Raw genomic sequence first — 15,878 nt, 5'->3', positions numbered from 1 at the left:
CTGAAGTAACACTATATAAGTGACTTGTGCATTGACAGATATTTATATCAAGGCTAAAGATGGCACAGGTTATGGGACGACTGCTATGGGGTGGAGGAACAGGTGGAGGGTGACTGATACACCTGGACTATTCACTCACGGTCCTGGTCGGAGGGCGCTGAAGCTGGTGTCATGACTCTAAGACCAACGAGTAATTCCTTCACTGGGGTTTGAACTGAGTTTGAATTTGAGTTCTGAGAGTTGTTGACATGCTGTAACGAAGTAGCACTTCCCCACGAAATGCTTCACCAAATCATACTGACAGGATTTCTAGGAACACACATCCTAATGTGAAACTATGCAACGTGTTCTAAATATCAGTGTCATTTGACTGACACAGTGGTCTAATGTAAACCGGATGAATGTTTTCATTATGTCCAGATTTGCATTATCATCATTTCGTGACCTTTGCACCTTTGCGTGCAATAGAAGCTTGTGCGAATGTGTGTATGTTGTAGAGGCGTCCGGTAGTTGAGATGAAAGATGAAAGACTTCCAGGAAACAGGAGATGAGAAAATGAAGGTTTGTGATGAAGGAGGGAGTAGAGAGTCACAGCATGACCATGTCTTTACCTGGGCTGAGAGTGGGAGAAGGTTAATGTAGTGCATCGATACTGTCACACCCTGACCCCTCAATGCGTGCAGATCTGAAGGGGCTGGATAAGTATAAGCAGTGTAATGGTCAAGCTTCCACCTTACAGATCTGCAAACATGGAAGGGTTAGGGGTCAAGGGGCAGGGATTAGGTGCAAAGTGGGAGTGTGCTGGCTCTCTGTGGGGGGGTGGATATATATATATAAACCTCTAGCACCCAAAGAACCACGACAGGTGGCCTCTACTCTCTAGCCTCCACCTGTCTTTCCTTTTCCAGAGGCCGCATGCACGGTGACCGGGCCCAGAACGGATCCGTTATTCAAGAAATGGCATGCTGCTCTGCCAAGGGAATGGCGTGAGCCCAGTTAGCGCAGGATCCCCCACCCCCAGTCACCGGATCACACGGCGGCAGCTGGTCCCAGGTGCTATTTTCACTCTGCTTTTATAAAGTGGTTGGCAGCAGTCGGCTGCACCATGAAACAGACACAGTTGCAGCTCAGTCCCCCCGCCTTAGACACCCAGCCAGGTCCACCATGAAGTCCACAGGGAGCGAACAGAGTGCCACGCCGGACGGTTTCCCCTCCGACCTGGACGAGCTGGATAGTGGAAGCGAGGAGAGCTCCGACAACAAGTCGACGGGTGGCGGCTGTAGCCCCCAGGGAGGGTGCCGAGAGGGAGCCAGGCAGAGGGAGAGGGGGTGCAGCAGGCGTCTGCCGGGCGTTAGCAAACAGAGACAGGCAGCCAACGCGCGGGAACGGGACAGGACCCACAGCGTGAACACGGCCTTCACCGCACTGCGCACCCTCATCCCCACAGAACCGGCCGACAGGAAACTGTCCAAGATCGAGACGCTGCGCCTGGCGTCCAGCTACATCTCCCACCTTGCCAACGTGCTGCTGCTGGGGGACGAGTGTTTGGACGGACAGCCCTGTCTCAGGTACCACAGCATCCTGCAGAGCAGCACCAGCATCAACAGCAGCAGCCCCCCGCTCAGGCCCATATGCACTTTCTGTCTCAGTAACCAGAGGAAAACGGTGAGTCCTCAAAATAAATCAGTATATATTGGGTGACAGGCTGTGGGCTATGATGAGAGGCTGCATGTAATCTCCACAAAATAGGATGGATGGGATTTGGCTACATTTAGATAACAGGCCAGTACTTTATTTAACATTGGAGCAATTCCATAACAGCCATCACAATCAATAGTATTTCAATGGTTTTATTTCAATGTAAACTACTACAATTTCTCTACCCTCACAGCTCAGAGATGGAGAAAAGCACACAGCCATCTGACATGGTCACGCACTACTGTCAAGACCAGGATGCATACCAAGTCACACGGATGTTTACATGTACCTACGAGTGGAAAAAAAAAAAGATATAACTTTGTACATATTTTTGCTAAATCTTAGGACAAAAAAAACCCCACTGAAATGCACTTTCCGTTCTCACATGTGCGTCTTATCCACTGTGTTTTGGTCAAATTGTAACTCGAGCACAATGTGTAAGGTTCCACCTGACAGTGGGCTATTTCGGTATCAGAAATAGTAAGCCCTAGTGTTGCGCTCCTAAAAACACAGTCTCGCCTCCCCCATGCAGCCAGTCACATGGTTGTAACCCAAGCCTAGGCCGTGCAGCGGTTGCTGTCAGTAGAGTAGTGGACTGGTTGGCTTGTCTCCTGACTCATCTTTTGCCAACTGAGTAGAGGGTGCCTTGCTCCGGATTATTACAAATTCAAACTCACTTCAAATAGCCCCAAATATAATTTGGTAGCTGTAAAATTGTATTTCATTTTAACCAGGATAGTCCACTTAGTAAATGAGTATAAGCCACTGCTTTCATGGGAGTCTTGAACTCTAAATGGGGGAGGCAAAACAAATATAAAATGTGCTTGAATCCAAATATTAAAGTGTTATATATAGCCCCCCCCCCACCACCACTAGTACAGCAGAAGCAACCCCACTTGGTGTTTACAAACTTTACCACAACATCAAATCATATTCCATGTCAAATGTAACATGGTGTGGAACAGAAGAAAACGTAACATACATATATGTAATCACTGCTTTTGGGAGCTCAATGTTATACCGTATGTTGAGAAATGTTTACTTGCATGTATTGCACAAGCCTTTTCACAATTCACAAACACACAATAGTTCTGCATGTGTGTCTGTGCAGTATTGGTTGCACCTTTGAAGGCCCAATGCAGCTGTTTTTATATCAGCATCAAATCATTTCTACTTAAAAGTACCTTACTGTAATAGATTTCCATTAAAATAGGGAAAAAAAAACTCTCAAGCAAGAATTTTGCTAAGACTGTCTGGGAGTGGTCTGAGTTGGAAGTTTGGAACTCTTATAGGTCATGGTGTATTAATTAACTGCATGGTGATGTCACAATGGAAAGTCAAAACTCCCACCCATGCAAACCTGCTGAGCAGAAGGTCCTGTGTAGATTGTATTTTCAACCAGCAACTACCAGGAAATAACACTGATCAAATGTTTTCATACTTTTACAGTGTTAGTTTCATCAGCACAATATAATTTAAAAGACCGGAACAGAATTGACTGCACTGGACCTGCAACACCTTTCAGCTTAACACAAACATTTTATGCATTGATTTGGGTATATATTAAATTACGTCAAAATCATGCAAGATAAAAATACAATATTTTTATGAATTATCCAAAACAAATAACTTGTTGCACACGGATTGCAATACACTTTTACCTCAATGAAGATCTCTGAATGTATTAACCTAATAGAATTATAGGCCTACCTCCAAGTCTATTGTAATGTGTAGCATTGTTGTAAACATACTTGAATTTCTCATAACTTATGGAAGACAATTGTCCTCTGCACATAAAGAATGAGAAGCTGTTTAAGAAAAAAATAAATGTATTTTTGTACAATTAGTTAAAAATATATATTATTTGACTTGTAAACACAATCATTAAACTACTTTCAAAATAATATTGGACTGATGACTTGAATGTGCATGTAAAAAGACCTTTAGGCCAAGTTTACACAGGCAGTCCAATTCTGATTTTTTTCCACTAACTTGACCAATCAGATCAGCTCTTTTGTCCATAATTGTGCTCTTTTGTCCATAATTGCCTGTGTTAACACAGCCTTAATAAATAAAATTTTTTTTTAAATCACTCAAGACCATTTACTGTGGCTTTTGTAGTACACTCATCAGGTTTACCCAGTAATAACATTAAGCTGTGTCTGAATTTGGGACCTCAGGTGGAGATGTATAAGTACAGCAGGCAGCCATGTTAAAGTATAGTAATTGATTGCTACACACCAAAACAGACAATTGTATACCATAAATAATCAAAACAAAATTAATTAGTCCTTTTTATTTCTTTAAAAAAGTCAATTGGTTTAATCAGATTAAAGAAAGTAGTAACCAATATTAATTACTTAGCTGGCAATTCATCTTCCAGAGAGGATGTCAGTCAGGTCAAAAGGTGGTTATACCAAGATGACAGTCACTGCACAACATTCATTTGATCACCAATTCAACTGTTCATTACAGGTTTGTCCAAAAGGCCAAGGTAAGGAAAGGCGCTAACATGAGGATAGGGCTACCGGTAAATCCTTTGGCGAGAAGGCAATGACTTGTCATTTTAGGGTGCCTTTAAGTCACATGGCAAGAAGGCGCACTACTGCAATATTGACAGACACAGCCGTATCGGGGATATCATGGTTTATCAGACTTTAGACTGGATGCAGCAACTTAATCTTAATCATCAAGTAGAATGAAATACTAATAAAAAAAGGGGGTTCATTTCTGCATCTTTCCAAACAAATCAACACTATTTGTTCATTTTATGATTGAGGTTTTAATTCACAATATATGTGAACTACTAAGGGTAAGTTTCAAATAAAATCTAATAAGGAGTGTACTGTTGACATCACAGCTCTTGAATTAAATGTAAATGTGGAAGTTGGAGAGGGGTAAAATAGAAAAACAGGACTGGGAGAGACGAGCACTTCAGTAACATTCTACTGCTCCTACTGTGCCGTTTAAAATGCACACCCGGAGGGTTGAGTTCTCAGTTCTCTTCCTCCTCCTCAGACTCAGACTCTGGAAGACAGAAAAGAGTGGACTCAAATCAGAACATTCCAATTTACAACATGAATATTAAGAGAACTAGTGTTTTTCAAAAACGTGACTATTTACTATGAAAACGTGTTTAAAAAATATATTTTTACCTTCCTCTGCATGCTTCAGCCACTCAACAAATTTCTTCATCTGCTCGAGGAAAACACTCTTTCCTTTAGCAACGTGGGCCTCTGTGTACCACTTAAGAATGGCCTCTTCACTCAAAACATCCGCTGTGTTGGAAGAGGGGGCGAGAACAAGGAACATAGACATGTTAGGTCAAAGGTCATGAAAGCCAGGATATCAGGGTTCATTGAGGCACAGCATAAAGCCTCAAAGGATATCGAAAATTAAATGTTCTTATTAGATAAGTCTGGGGAAGTCTCTGTCCCCGTTTCAGTCCATTTTCTTCCGTTTGGTACCTAATAAAAATGACATGTCACATGAGAGCCCCCGCCCCACAGTCGGTCCAAAATGGCACCCTATTCCCTGTAGTGTGCACTACTTTCAACCAGGGCCCACACCTTTGTAGAGGAGCACCACAATCTTCTGGAAGGCCTTCATGAAGTGGATGTTGTCATAGCAGTATTCCTGGATCTTTACCAGCAGGATAATCTCAGAGGCTCCCTGGGAGGTGAATGCCTTCAGGAGAGGACTGTATTGCTGTGGAGAAGAGAGAAAGACATGGGGTTAGGGTACAGGACGGAGAGACACTAGATGATCCCAGAGGCTCCTTGGGGAGGTGAACACCTTCAGGAGAGGACTAATGCTGTGGTGGAGAGAGGACCAATAAGTTTCCATGTATCCAATCTTTAATTTACTAATAGGCAAGTCAAATAAGAACAGATTCTTAGTTACAAAATATTAAACACCTAGCAGCCAAGTAGATTAGTCACAAAAGTCAGAAAAGCAATAGATTAAATCGCTTACCTTTGATGATCTTCGGATGTTTGCACTCACGAGACTCCCAGTTCCACAATAAAATGTTCCTTTTGTTCCATTAAGATTATTTTTATTACCAAAACAACTCCGTTTGTTTGGCGAGTTATGTTCAGAAATCCACATGCTCGAGCGGTCACGACATCACAGATGAAAATTCCAAATAGTATCCGTAATGTCCTCAGAAACATGTCAAAAGTTTCTTATAATCAATACTCAGGTTGTTTTTAAACTATATAATCGATAATATATCAACCGGGACTGTCGCTTTTTCAATAGGAGAGGGAGAGACAATGGCTGCCCCACTCTGTTGCGCAAGCAAAACTCTGCGAACACCCAGCTATCCACTGACGCGATGTTATCTTTCTCGCTCATTTTTCAAAATAAAAGCCTGAAACTATGTCTAAAGACTGTTGACACCTTGAGGAAGCCATAGGAAAAGGAATCTGGTTGATATCCCTTTAAAATGGAGGCAAGGCATCCAATGGAACAGAGTGCTTTCAGAAAAAACAGCACTTCCTTGTTGGATTTTCCTCAGGTTTTCACCTGCAATATCAGTTCTGTTATACTCACAGACAATATTTTGACAGTTTTGGAAACTTTAGTGTTTTCTATCCTAATCTGACAAGTATATGCATATTCTAGTTTCTGGGCCTGAGAAATAGGCGGTTTCAAATGGGTACGTTTTTAGCCAAAAATGAAAATCCTGCCCCCTTACACTCAAGAAGTTAAACCGATGCTCTTGTCCGGAGTTTAAGGGCACATTGACAGTATTTTCACCTAGTCGGCTTGTGGATTTGAACCGCGATATTTTGGTTACTTACCCAACACTTTTAACCGCTATACAGGGGGGGGGGGCAACACTCCAATCTGGCCCATATTAGAACCACCAATACTATACAGTTCCAATACTATACAGTTCCAGAAAACACTGATCTGAAGTTAATTTAGCAGCAACTAATTTAACCTTCCTCTAGGTTTGTCTCATTGAGAAATTTGTCAAGAGACCTGTTCAATAACACAGAAGTCTACAGTTACAAAGCTTTTACCTTCAAGTGTTTGATAGATTGTTCGCAGACCAGCTCTTCCTTCTTGTTCCATTCCACACAGCTCATGACACTGGACCACACAATGCCGATCATCAGTTGTTCAGAGATGCTGGTCTTCTTCATCTCCTCCCTGACGTAGGCAATTATCTAAACAAAGCAGGGAACATGTCAATGAACAGCTATCAAGTGAGCGCATATATATATATATATATATATAAAAAACATACATACAGAACTAAAATAAACACAACATGTAAAGTGTAGGTCTAATGTTTTGTGAGTGAAAAAAAAAAAAATCTCCATTACTGTATGCACAAAAAGTGTATTTTAATTTGTTTACTTCCCTGTAAGTGAGCATTTCTCATTTGCCAACATAATCCATCTACCCGACAGGTGTGGAATATCAAGAAGCTGATTAAGCAGCATGCTTATTACACATGTGCACCTTGTGCTGAGGACAAAAGGCCACTAAAATGTGCAGTTGTCACACAACACAATATCACAGATGTCTCAAGTTGAGGGAGCGGGCAATTTCTCTGCTGACAAGAGGCACGTCCAGCAGAGCGGTTGCCAGAGAATTGAGCATTCATTTCTCTACCATAAGTCATTTTAGAGAATTTTGCAGTACTTCTAGCCTCAGAAATGCAGACCATGTGTAACCACGCAAGCCCAAAACCCCAACAACCAGGTTCTTCGCCTGCGGGATCGGTAGAGACCCCCCAACACTGATGAAACTGACGAGTGCTTGTATCTATAATAAAGTCCTTTTGTGGAAGAAAACTAATTCTGATTGGCTGGGTCTGGCTCCCAAGTGGGTGGGCTGATGCCCTCCCAGGGCCACCCATAGCTGCACCCCTGGTCATGTGAAATCCATAGATAAGCCTAAGATGTATTTCAATTTACTGATATCCTTATATGAACTGTACAGCGCATTCAGACCCCTTGACTTTTCCACTTTGTTACATTACAGCCTTATTCTAAAATGGATTTTAAAATGTTTTTTTTTTTTTTTCCTCAAACACACAACATCCCATAATGACAAAGCAAAAAGGTTAAACCCTTTACTCAGTACTTTGTTGAAGCACCTTTGGTAGCGATTACAGCCTCTAGGCTTCTTGAGTATTACGCTACAATCGTTGCGTGCTAGGAATATGGAACCAAATACTAAATTGTTGACTACTTTAATACACAAACTAATTTGTCCCAATACTTTTAGTCCTCTTAAAAAAAAAAGTGGGGACTATGCACAAAAAGTGGTGTAATTTCTAAATAGTTCACCCGATCGATGAAAATACCCTCAAATGAAAGCTGACAGTCTGCACTTTAACCTGTCATTGTATCATTTCAAATACCAAGTTCTGTATGCAGTAGAGAGACAAAAAAATATCATGTGTCACTGTCCCAATACTTTGAGCCCACTGTATAAGAATAGAGTAGCCAGGCCTCACATCTTTGAAGTTATCCCCACGGGCCATCATCTCCTGGAGCTCTTTCTGCAGCTCCTTACGGGACCCGATGGCCTCCTGGTTCCTGGCAAAGTCCGACAGCTCCTTCAGTCCCGCGTCAGTGAAGTACTTAGAAAAATGTTCACAGCTCCGCTTGTTGGCGGGAAAGAGTTCCTATGACAGATATAGATACAAGTAATTAGTTCCCATTCAATATTTATTTTGTTTTAAATCTACAGGCCTATATAAAAACTCTTAGGGCTGGTTCAACAGACAATCTCCATTGAACATGCTTTTTAGACTATGACTAGTCTTGAAGGGATAGTTCACCCAAATAACAAAATTATACTTGCTTCCTTACCCCTATGGATAAGGTACAACAGAAATCCATGCTTTAGTATCCCTCGCACAATTTCAATATGCTAACATTTCAGCATTTATGAACAAATCCCATTAAAGTCATGGGACCGATGAGCATTTTTCACACATCATGTCTAAATCATTCAAAAGTATCTAAAATTGATTGCGAAGCTCAAAGTCACTCAAGAGGATTTGAAAGTGGTGTGAAACGTTAATATTGGTCCCATGACTAATGGGATTTGTGCCACAAATGCTAAAATGCTAGCATATGGAAAGGGATACTAAAACAAAGCATGGATTGCTGTCATGCCTTGTCCATAGACTGCTTACAGCAGGTGTAGCAAACTAATTTCCATGGAGGGCCTAGTGCCTGCTGGTTTTTCCTTGCAATTAAGGACTAGACAAGCAGGTGAGGGGAGTGCCTTACTAATTAGTGACCTGGAGTCAATCAAGTACAAGGGACGAGCGAAAACCCGCAGACACTGCCTTCCGTAGAATTAGTAGGACACGGGGCTTACAGGGTAAACTATGTTTACTTACAAGCCCTTAACCAACAATACAGTTAAGAAAATAACTTTTTTTTAAAAGTAAGAAATAACTAAAGAGCAGCAGTAAAATAACAATATTGAGGCTATATACAGGGGGTACCGGTACAGAGTCAGTGTGCGGGGGCACCGGTTAGTCCAGGTAATATGTACACGTAGGTAGAGTTAAAGTGACTATGCATAGATGAGTAGCAGCAGCGTAGAGAGGCGGGAGACACACACAATGCAAATAGTCTGGGTAGTCATTCGATTAGATGTTCAAGAGTCTTATGGCTTGGGGGTAGAAGCTGTTTAAAAGCCTGGGTCGTACGCACAAGCCTCTGTAGTGCCTTGCAGTCGGAGGCCGGGCAGTTGCCATACCAGGAAGTGATGCAACCGTCAGGATGCTCTCGATGGTGCAGCTGTAGAACCTTTTGAGGATATGAAGACCCATGCCAAATCTTTTCAGTCTCCTGAGGGGAAATAGATTTTGTCATGTCCTCTTCACAACTGTTTTGGTGTACTTGGACCATGTTAGTTTGTTGGTGATATGGACACCAAGGAACTTGAAGCTCTAAATCTGCTCCACTACAGCCCTGTCAATGAGAATGGGTGTGTGCTCGGTCCTCCTTTTGCTGTAGTCCACAATCATCTCCTTAGTCTCCTTAGACAGGGAGAGGTTGAAAATGTCAGTGAAGACTTGGTCAGCGCAAGCTCAGAGTACACGTCCTGGTAATCAGTCTGGCCCTGCGGCCTTGTGAATGTTGACCTGCGGAGAGCGTGATCACAGTCGTCCGCAACAGCTGATGCTCTCATGCATGTTTCACTGTTACTTGCCTCGAAGCGAGCATAGAAGTTATTTAGCTCTATATAGCTGCCCAGTGACACAAGCCTCTCAGCTGTGCTTCCCTTTGTAGTCTGTAATAGTTTGCAAGCCCTGCCACATCCAACGAGCGTCACAGCCGGTGTAGTACGATTTGATCTTAGTCCTGTATTGGTGCTTTGCCTGTTTGATGGTTCAGAGGGCATAGTGGGATTTCTTATAAGCTTCCGGGTTCGAGTCCCACTCCTTGAAAGCGGTAGCTCTACCCTTTAACCAGGTGCGGATGTTGCCTGTAATCCATGGCTTCTGGTTGGGGTATGTACTAGAGGTCGACCGATTAATCGGAATGGCCGATTAATTAGGGCAGATTTCAAGTTCTCACAACAATCGGAAATCTGTATTTTTGGGCGCCGATTTCCGATTTTTTTTTAAATATATTTTTTATACCTTTATTTAACTAGGCAAGTCAGAACACATTCTTATTTTCAATTACGGCCTAGGAACGGTGGGTTAACTGCCTTGTTCAGGGGCAGAACGACAGATTTCACCTTGTCAGCTCAGGGGATCCAATCCTGCAACCGTACAGTTAACAAGTCCAACGCTCTAACCATTGCACTCCACGAGAAGCCTGCCTGTTACGCGAATGCAGAATTTTACATATTATGACATAACATTGAAGGTTGTGCAATGTAACAAGAACATTTAGAGATGCCACCCGTTAGATAAAATACAGAACGGTTCCGTATTTCACTGAAATAAACATTGTTTTTTTCGAAATTATATTTCCGGATTCGACCATATGAATGACCAAAGGCTTGTATTTCTGTGTGTTATTATGTTATAATTAAGTCTGATTTGATAGAGCAGTCTGACTGAGCAGCAGCAGGCCCGTAAATCATTAATTCAAACAGCACTTTTGTGCATTTTGCCAGCAGCTCTTCGCAAGCACAGCGTTGTTTATGACTTCAAGCCTATCAGCCTAACGGCTGGTGTAACCAATGTGAAATGGCTAGCTAGTTAGCTGGGTGTGCGCTAATACCGTTTCAAAAGTCACTCGCTTTTAGATTTGGAGTAGTTATTCCCCTTGCGCTGCAAGGGCCGCTGCTTTTGTGGAACGATGGGTAACGCTGCTTCGAGTGTGGCTGTTGTCGATGTGTTCCTGGATCGAGCCCAGGTAGGGGCGAGGAGAGGGACGGAAGCTATACTGTTACACTGGCAATAGTAAAGTGCCTATAAGAACATCCAGTAGTCAAAGGTATATGAAATACAAATGGTATAGAGAGAAATAGTCCTATAAATACTATATTAACTACAGCCTAAAACCTCTTACCTTGGAATATTGAAGTCTCATGTTAAAAGGAACCACCAACTTTCATATGTTCTGAGCAAGGAACTTAAACTGTAGCTTTTTTACATGGCACATATTGCACTTTTACTTTCTCCAACACTTTGTTTTTGCATCATTTAAACCAAATATAACATGTTTCATTATTTATTTGAGGCTAAATAGATTTTATTGATGTATTATATTAAGTTAAAATAAGTGTTCATTCAGTATTGTAGTAATTGTCATTACTACAAATAAATACAATTTAAAAACAAACTATTTTATTTAAAAAAATAATAATTAACCGTCCGATTGATCGGTATCGGCTTTTTTGGTCCTCCAATAATCGGTATCGGCGTTGAAAAATCATAATCGGTCGACCTCTAGTATGTACGTACAGTCACTGTGGGGACGACCTCATCGATGCACTTATTGATGAAGCCAGTGACTGATGTGGTGTACTCCTCAATGCCATCGAAAGAATCCCGGAACACATTCCAGTCTGCTAGCAAAACAGTCCTGTAGTTTAGCATCTGTGTCATCTGACCACTTTTTTTAATTGACCGAGTCACTGGTGCTTCCTGCAATAATATTAGCTTGTAAGCAGGAATCAAGATAGAATGTCAGATTTGCTAAATGGAAGGCGAGGGAGAGCTTTGTACACATCTGTGTGTGTGGAATAACGGTGGTCTGGAGTCCCCCCCCCTCTGGTTACACATTTAATATGCTGATAGAAATGAGGAAAAACTGATTTAAGTTTCCCATGCATTAAAGTTCCCAGCCACTAGGAGCGCCGCCTCTGGATGAGCGTTTTCCTGTTTGCTTATGGTAGTATACAGCTCATTGAGTGTGGTCTTAGTGCCGCATCGGTCTGTAGACAGCTATGAAAAACACACATGAAAACTCTACGTAGCTCGTGTGGTCTACAGCTTATCATGAAATACTCTACCTCAGGCGAGCAAAACCTTGAGACTTCCTTCCTACAAATATACATAGACCGCTACCCCTTGTCTTACCAGAGGCTGCTGTTCTATCCTGCCAATTGAGTGTATAACCCGCCAGCTGTATGTTATTCATGTCGTCGTTCAGCCACGATGACTCGGTGAAACATAAAATTACAGTTAATACATGCTTTTAGTTCGTCCCATTTATTTTCCAGCGATTGCCATCTGTGCTGTTAGCCAACATACAAAGGCAGATTAGCCACTCGTCGCCTAATCCTCACAAGGCACCCCCGATCTCCTTCCGCAAAATCTTTGTCTCTTTCTCCTGTTGTGAACGACAGGGATGAGGGCCTGTTCGGGCGTCTGGAGTAAATCCCTCTCGTCCAACTCATTAAAGAAAAATTCTGTGTCCAATTCCAGGTGAGTAATCGCTGTTCTGATGTCCAGAAGCTCATTTCGGTCATAAGAGACAGTAGCTGCAACATTACGTACAAAATAAGTTAAACGCAAAAATAAAATAAAAAAATAGCACGATTGGTTAAGAGCCAATTAAACAGCAGCCATCTTCTCCGGCGCCATTAAATGTTGTAAGGAAGGTCACTTTGGAGAACCATCCCTTTAATCTGTGTTGAGGAAAGCACCACTTCTATATGTATTGGTATCCTTCAAGGGGCACATAAAAAAATAACCCCCAAAAAAAGAGGAATTGACTAAAGAATTGTAGCTTTACCATCAGCCTGTTGTCCATGCTGACTTTGCGGAGAGCGACAGCAACAGCGTTGATATCCCTTTCATAGATCCAGGACTTGAACAGTTTCACAGCAAAGGCTGCAGATACTCCTGCAAACAGTCATAAAGCAACAGTCAAAGCAGCAGGTACCCTGCAATTAACAGCACTCAAATCACTCATTTGTATGAACTAAAAACATTTCAGAGACATTGGATTCATAAAAAATAAAAAGTTGTTTGACTGAATACTGTGTCCATTTCAGAGACCATTTAACAAAAAGGTGCGTATCCAGTGAAGAGGGTCATGTTCATTAGGGCCCACCGTAACCAAAACATTTGTGAAAATGAAAACAAGCAGCTCTTATTGGACAGGTCCAGGTAAAGATAGTGGTGGGCTGGCAGACACTCACCCTCTTTGACCACGTTCTCGTTGAAGAGACTACCAATGACAGCGGCTGATATGTTTCCATTGGCCAACAGAATGCCAGTGAGCATGGCCAGCTTGTTGCGTTCGGATTCGGTGAACCCTTTTAAAAACAGCAGCAACTGTGGAGTAGATAAAAAAATGAGCCTGCAGGGTAAATGTTTTAGTTCTTTGTTGCGAAAATAAAATATCCCATTCAAACAGCTCATGCAGGTTCCATTATGTGCAACTCCCATCAGTGACAACTGCCAAGCAGGAGTTCAAACCAACTGTCTCACCTTCTTGATCTCCTCCTCAAACCCTTTCTCCAGGTACTTGTAACGCCGGATCAGCTTGTTAAAAACCTACAAGTCCAAAACAAAGGAAGATGTGAAATAGTGGTAAATTCATTATTATACAGCATTGATTAGCTGGGTAGAGCTTCTTGACAGATGTATATCTATAGTTGGATATAGATACTTTGCCCTAAGAAATTATTTCCACATCCTCTTACCTGAGCATATGCTTGCATTGTCTCAAGGTCCTCTTGTGCCGTGAAGAGGCAGAACTCTGTGCGGGTCAGGTCATCTGATATACTACCTCCTGGGGCTGCAGACAGGTGAAGGGGGAGAAAGAAAGTGTCATGTGTGCTGATCTGGACAACAGTGGCTTTCCAAACAGTATGGAATCTGACCTCCAACACTACACTTCCTCTAAAAAAACTCTCCATGAATCCCCTTTCCTTCTCAAAAAACACATTGAAGGTCAGATGGGTGGGACTTTGGAAGGAGGCAAGGGATCCCTGAAAGTTACTGACTTTCAACACTACTTAAAGATCTGTACTCACCAAGCATTCCGCCAGCCACCAGGATGTCAAAGAGTGTCTCTGCATACCGGCGGTAGTCAAGCTTGGCGCCAGAGGCATCAAGGAATTTTGCAACTGCTTCCAAATCAGAGCCAGTTTGATTCAAGCCTTGTACGATACTTTCTTGAAACTGAGTAGGGTCAAATCTCTCCTTTTCATCTGTTGAAAAACATGCCAGAATTTCACTGCCGGTAGCATTTTGACATAGCAAGGTGAAACCAAAATAGTGGTCAATTGGTCGACAATGAAGATGCCCAACTTACCTCTTTTCCTCGTTTTGAAACGCTGGCCGGTTAGCGTTGGCTTTTGCTGCTTTTGATTATTCATAAAAGACACTCTGGATGAGAAAAGTTTAACATTAACGTCTGTGATTGAGCACTGTCAAGATAGCCTGCTAATGTTTACTAGTTATGTATAGCTAGTTGGAAACGTGCTCTGCCCACCAGGATTTACCTAACGTTAGGCCCATGCGAGCCAGTCAGAGCTATGCTATGCCTTGTTCTGGATATCTTTTAGCAAGCCACACCTGGTAATTTGGATAACTGGCAAAGTTGACATAGTTTAATATTAATCGTGACAAAGCTAGGTTACAATCAAACTGTAGTTAGGTGAAGTTAGCTAGCCTGCTTAGTTGCCATCCAATATGGTAGGCTTTAGTGTGAGCACGGGGACCTTCCCCCATGCGCCTGTTCAGCCAGGCCTTGCTTGTTCGTGTGGCACCTGCGAAACTCCCACAGCAGCTAACGTTAGCTAACAAGCCACAATTTCCTGTAATGCTAACAAAACTTGGACCAAAGGACGTCGATTTGGCAACTAGGTGTCTCTAGTGGGTCGTTAATTAAAACATGCGTTTCAACGTGCCATATCTAACAAAGTCAGTTCTTCCGACATGACAGCTAACGTTGTTAGCCATTTAGTTGCCTGAAAAAGAACTCCAGCTAGCCCATGTTAGTTTAAACAGACACGTGTAGATTAAATTGTCAACCGAATGTGCAAAGTATGCAGGTCACCTACCGAAATGTATGCAGATAAAAAAACGGTTAGAGAAAGAACAAATTCAAAACACCCGATTTCAGTTCTATCGACCTAACAAAAATACTATTTCCGGAACCAACCAGTGACCGGTTTTCGCAAGTACGCATGCGTGTTTAAATACGGCTCTAGAGTGTATATGTAATGTTTCTTTGTCATGATGTAACTTTCTTGATAATGTGTGTAAATTATGGTCAAGTTCAAGCCATGTGACATTGGTCAATTCCGAAGGTATTTAAACTGCCACAAATGATAGTTCAGAGCTTTTGAGCAAACATCAATGATGTCATCCCACCAAATTGCTGTGAATTGATTTTCGATGTCATTGTTTTAGATGCCATTCCCTCAGGTGTTGCTCTGTTATTCAGGAACGTGTCAAGACCTGACCCTCAGAGCCTACCTTCTATTGACCCTGTTGACTCATCAGTAGGAAAGATTTCTTTCTCTTTTGGTCCATTCAACAACAGAGCGATACGATCCTTGTTTCAGCAGGATGTTGTATCTATCTATACCTTATGTCATGCCTTATTGGAATGGATTTATTGATAATATCTGTTGGGAAAAAGTTTGGATGTTGCCACACACATACCTACTTGTTAACAAAATTAAGGAAGTTTCCTTTAAAATTATTCATAAATATTATCCTGCCAACCACTATATGAAGAAGTTTAAGGAAAACATCAACTCAAATTGCT

At 42.0% G+C, this 15,878-nt stretch overlaps 2 protein-coding genes across 3 annotated transcripts; one reads left to right on the top strand and one right to left on the bottom strand.

Annotated features, from left to right (window-relative positions):
* The first annotated feature begins 876 nt into the window (after window positions 1–876).
* On the top strand, window positions 877–3,790 carry si:ch211-246m6.4 (transcription factor 15). Its single transcript, XM_024426142.2, has 2 exons — window positions 877–1,665; window positions 1,892–3,790. Exons 1-2 carry the CDS (start codon window positions 1,165–1,167, stop codon window positions 1,922–1,924), a joined length of 534 nt encoding a protein of 177 aa, XP_024281910.1. The 5' UTR covers window positions 877–1,164; the 3' UTR covers window positions 1,925–3,790.
* A 189-nt stretch (window positions 3,791–3,979) lies between these two features.
* On the bottom strand, window positions 3,980–15,316 carry LOC112253974 (basic leucine zipper and W2 domain-containing protein 1-A). Of its 2 annotated transcripts, XM_024426140.2 has the most exons (12): window positions 15,166–15,316; window positions 14,415–14,488; window positions 14,134–14,310; window positions 13,801–13,895; window positions 13,586–13,651; window positions 13,294–13,429; window positions 12,885–12,994; window positions 8,180–8,350; window positions 6,732–6,878; window positions 5,268–5,406; window positions 4,854–4,976; window positions 3,980–4,725 (listed from the first exon to the last, which is right to left on the bottom strand). In XM_024426140.2, exons 2-12 carry the CDS (start codon window positions 14,476–14,478, stop codon window positions 4,694–4,696), a joined length of 1,260 nt encoding a protein of 419 aa, XP_024281908.1. In that variant the 5' UTR covers window positions 14,479–14,488; window positions 15,166–15,316; the 3' UTR covers window positions 3,980–4,693. The 2 variants fall into 2 exon arrangements, with proteins under 2 accessions (XP_024281908.1, XP_024281909.1); XM_024426141.2 differs by lacking the exons at window positions 13,801–13,895; window positions 14,415–14,488; window positions 15,166–15,316 and having other exon boundaries at window positions 14,134–14,211.
* Between the last annotated feature and the right edge of the window lie 562 nt (window positions 15,317–15,878).

This window comes from Oncorhynchus tshawytscha, linkage group LG07 (genome assembly GCF_018296145.1).
Source record: "Oncorhynchus tshawytscha isolate Ot180627B linkage group LG07, Otsh_v2.0, whole genome shotgun sequence".
NCBI lineage: Eukaryota > Metazoa > Chordata > Actinopteri > Salmoniformes > Salmonidae > Oncorhynchus > Oncorhynchus tshawytscha.
Note: the sequence above shows the minus strand (reverse complement) of the source record. Positions and strands in the feature narration are given on the sequence as shown.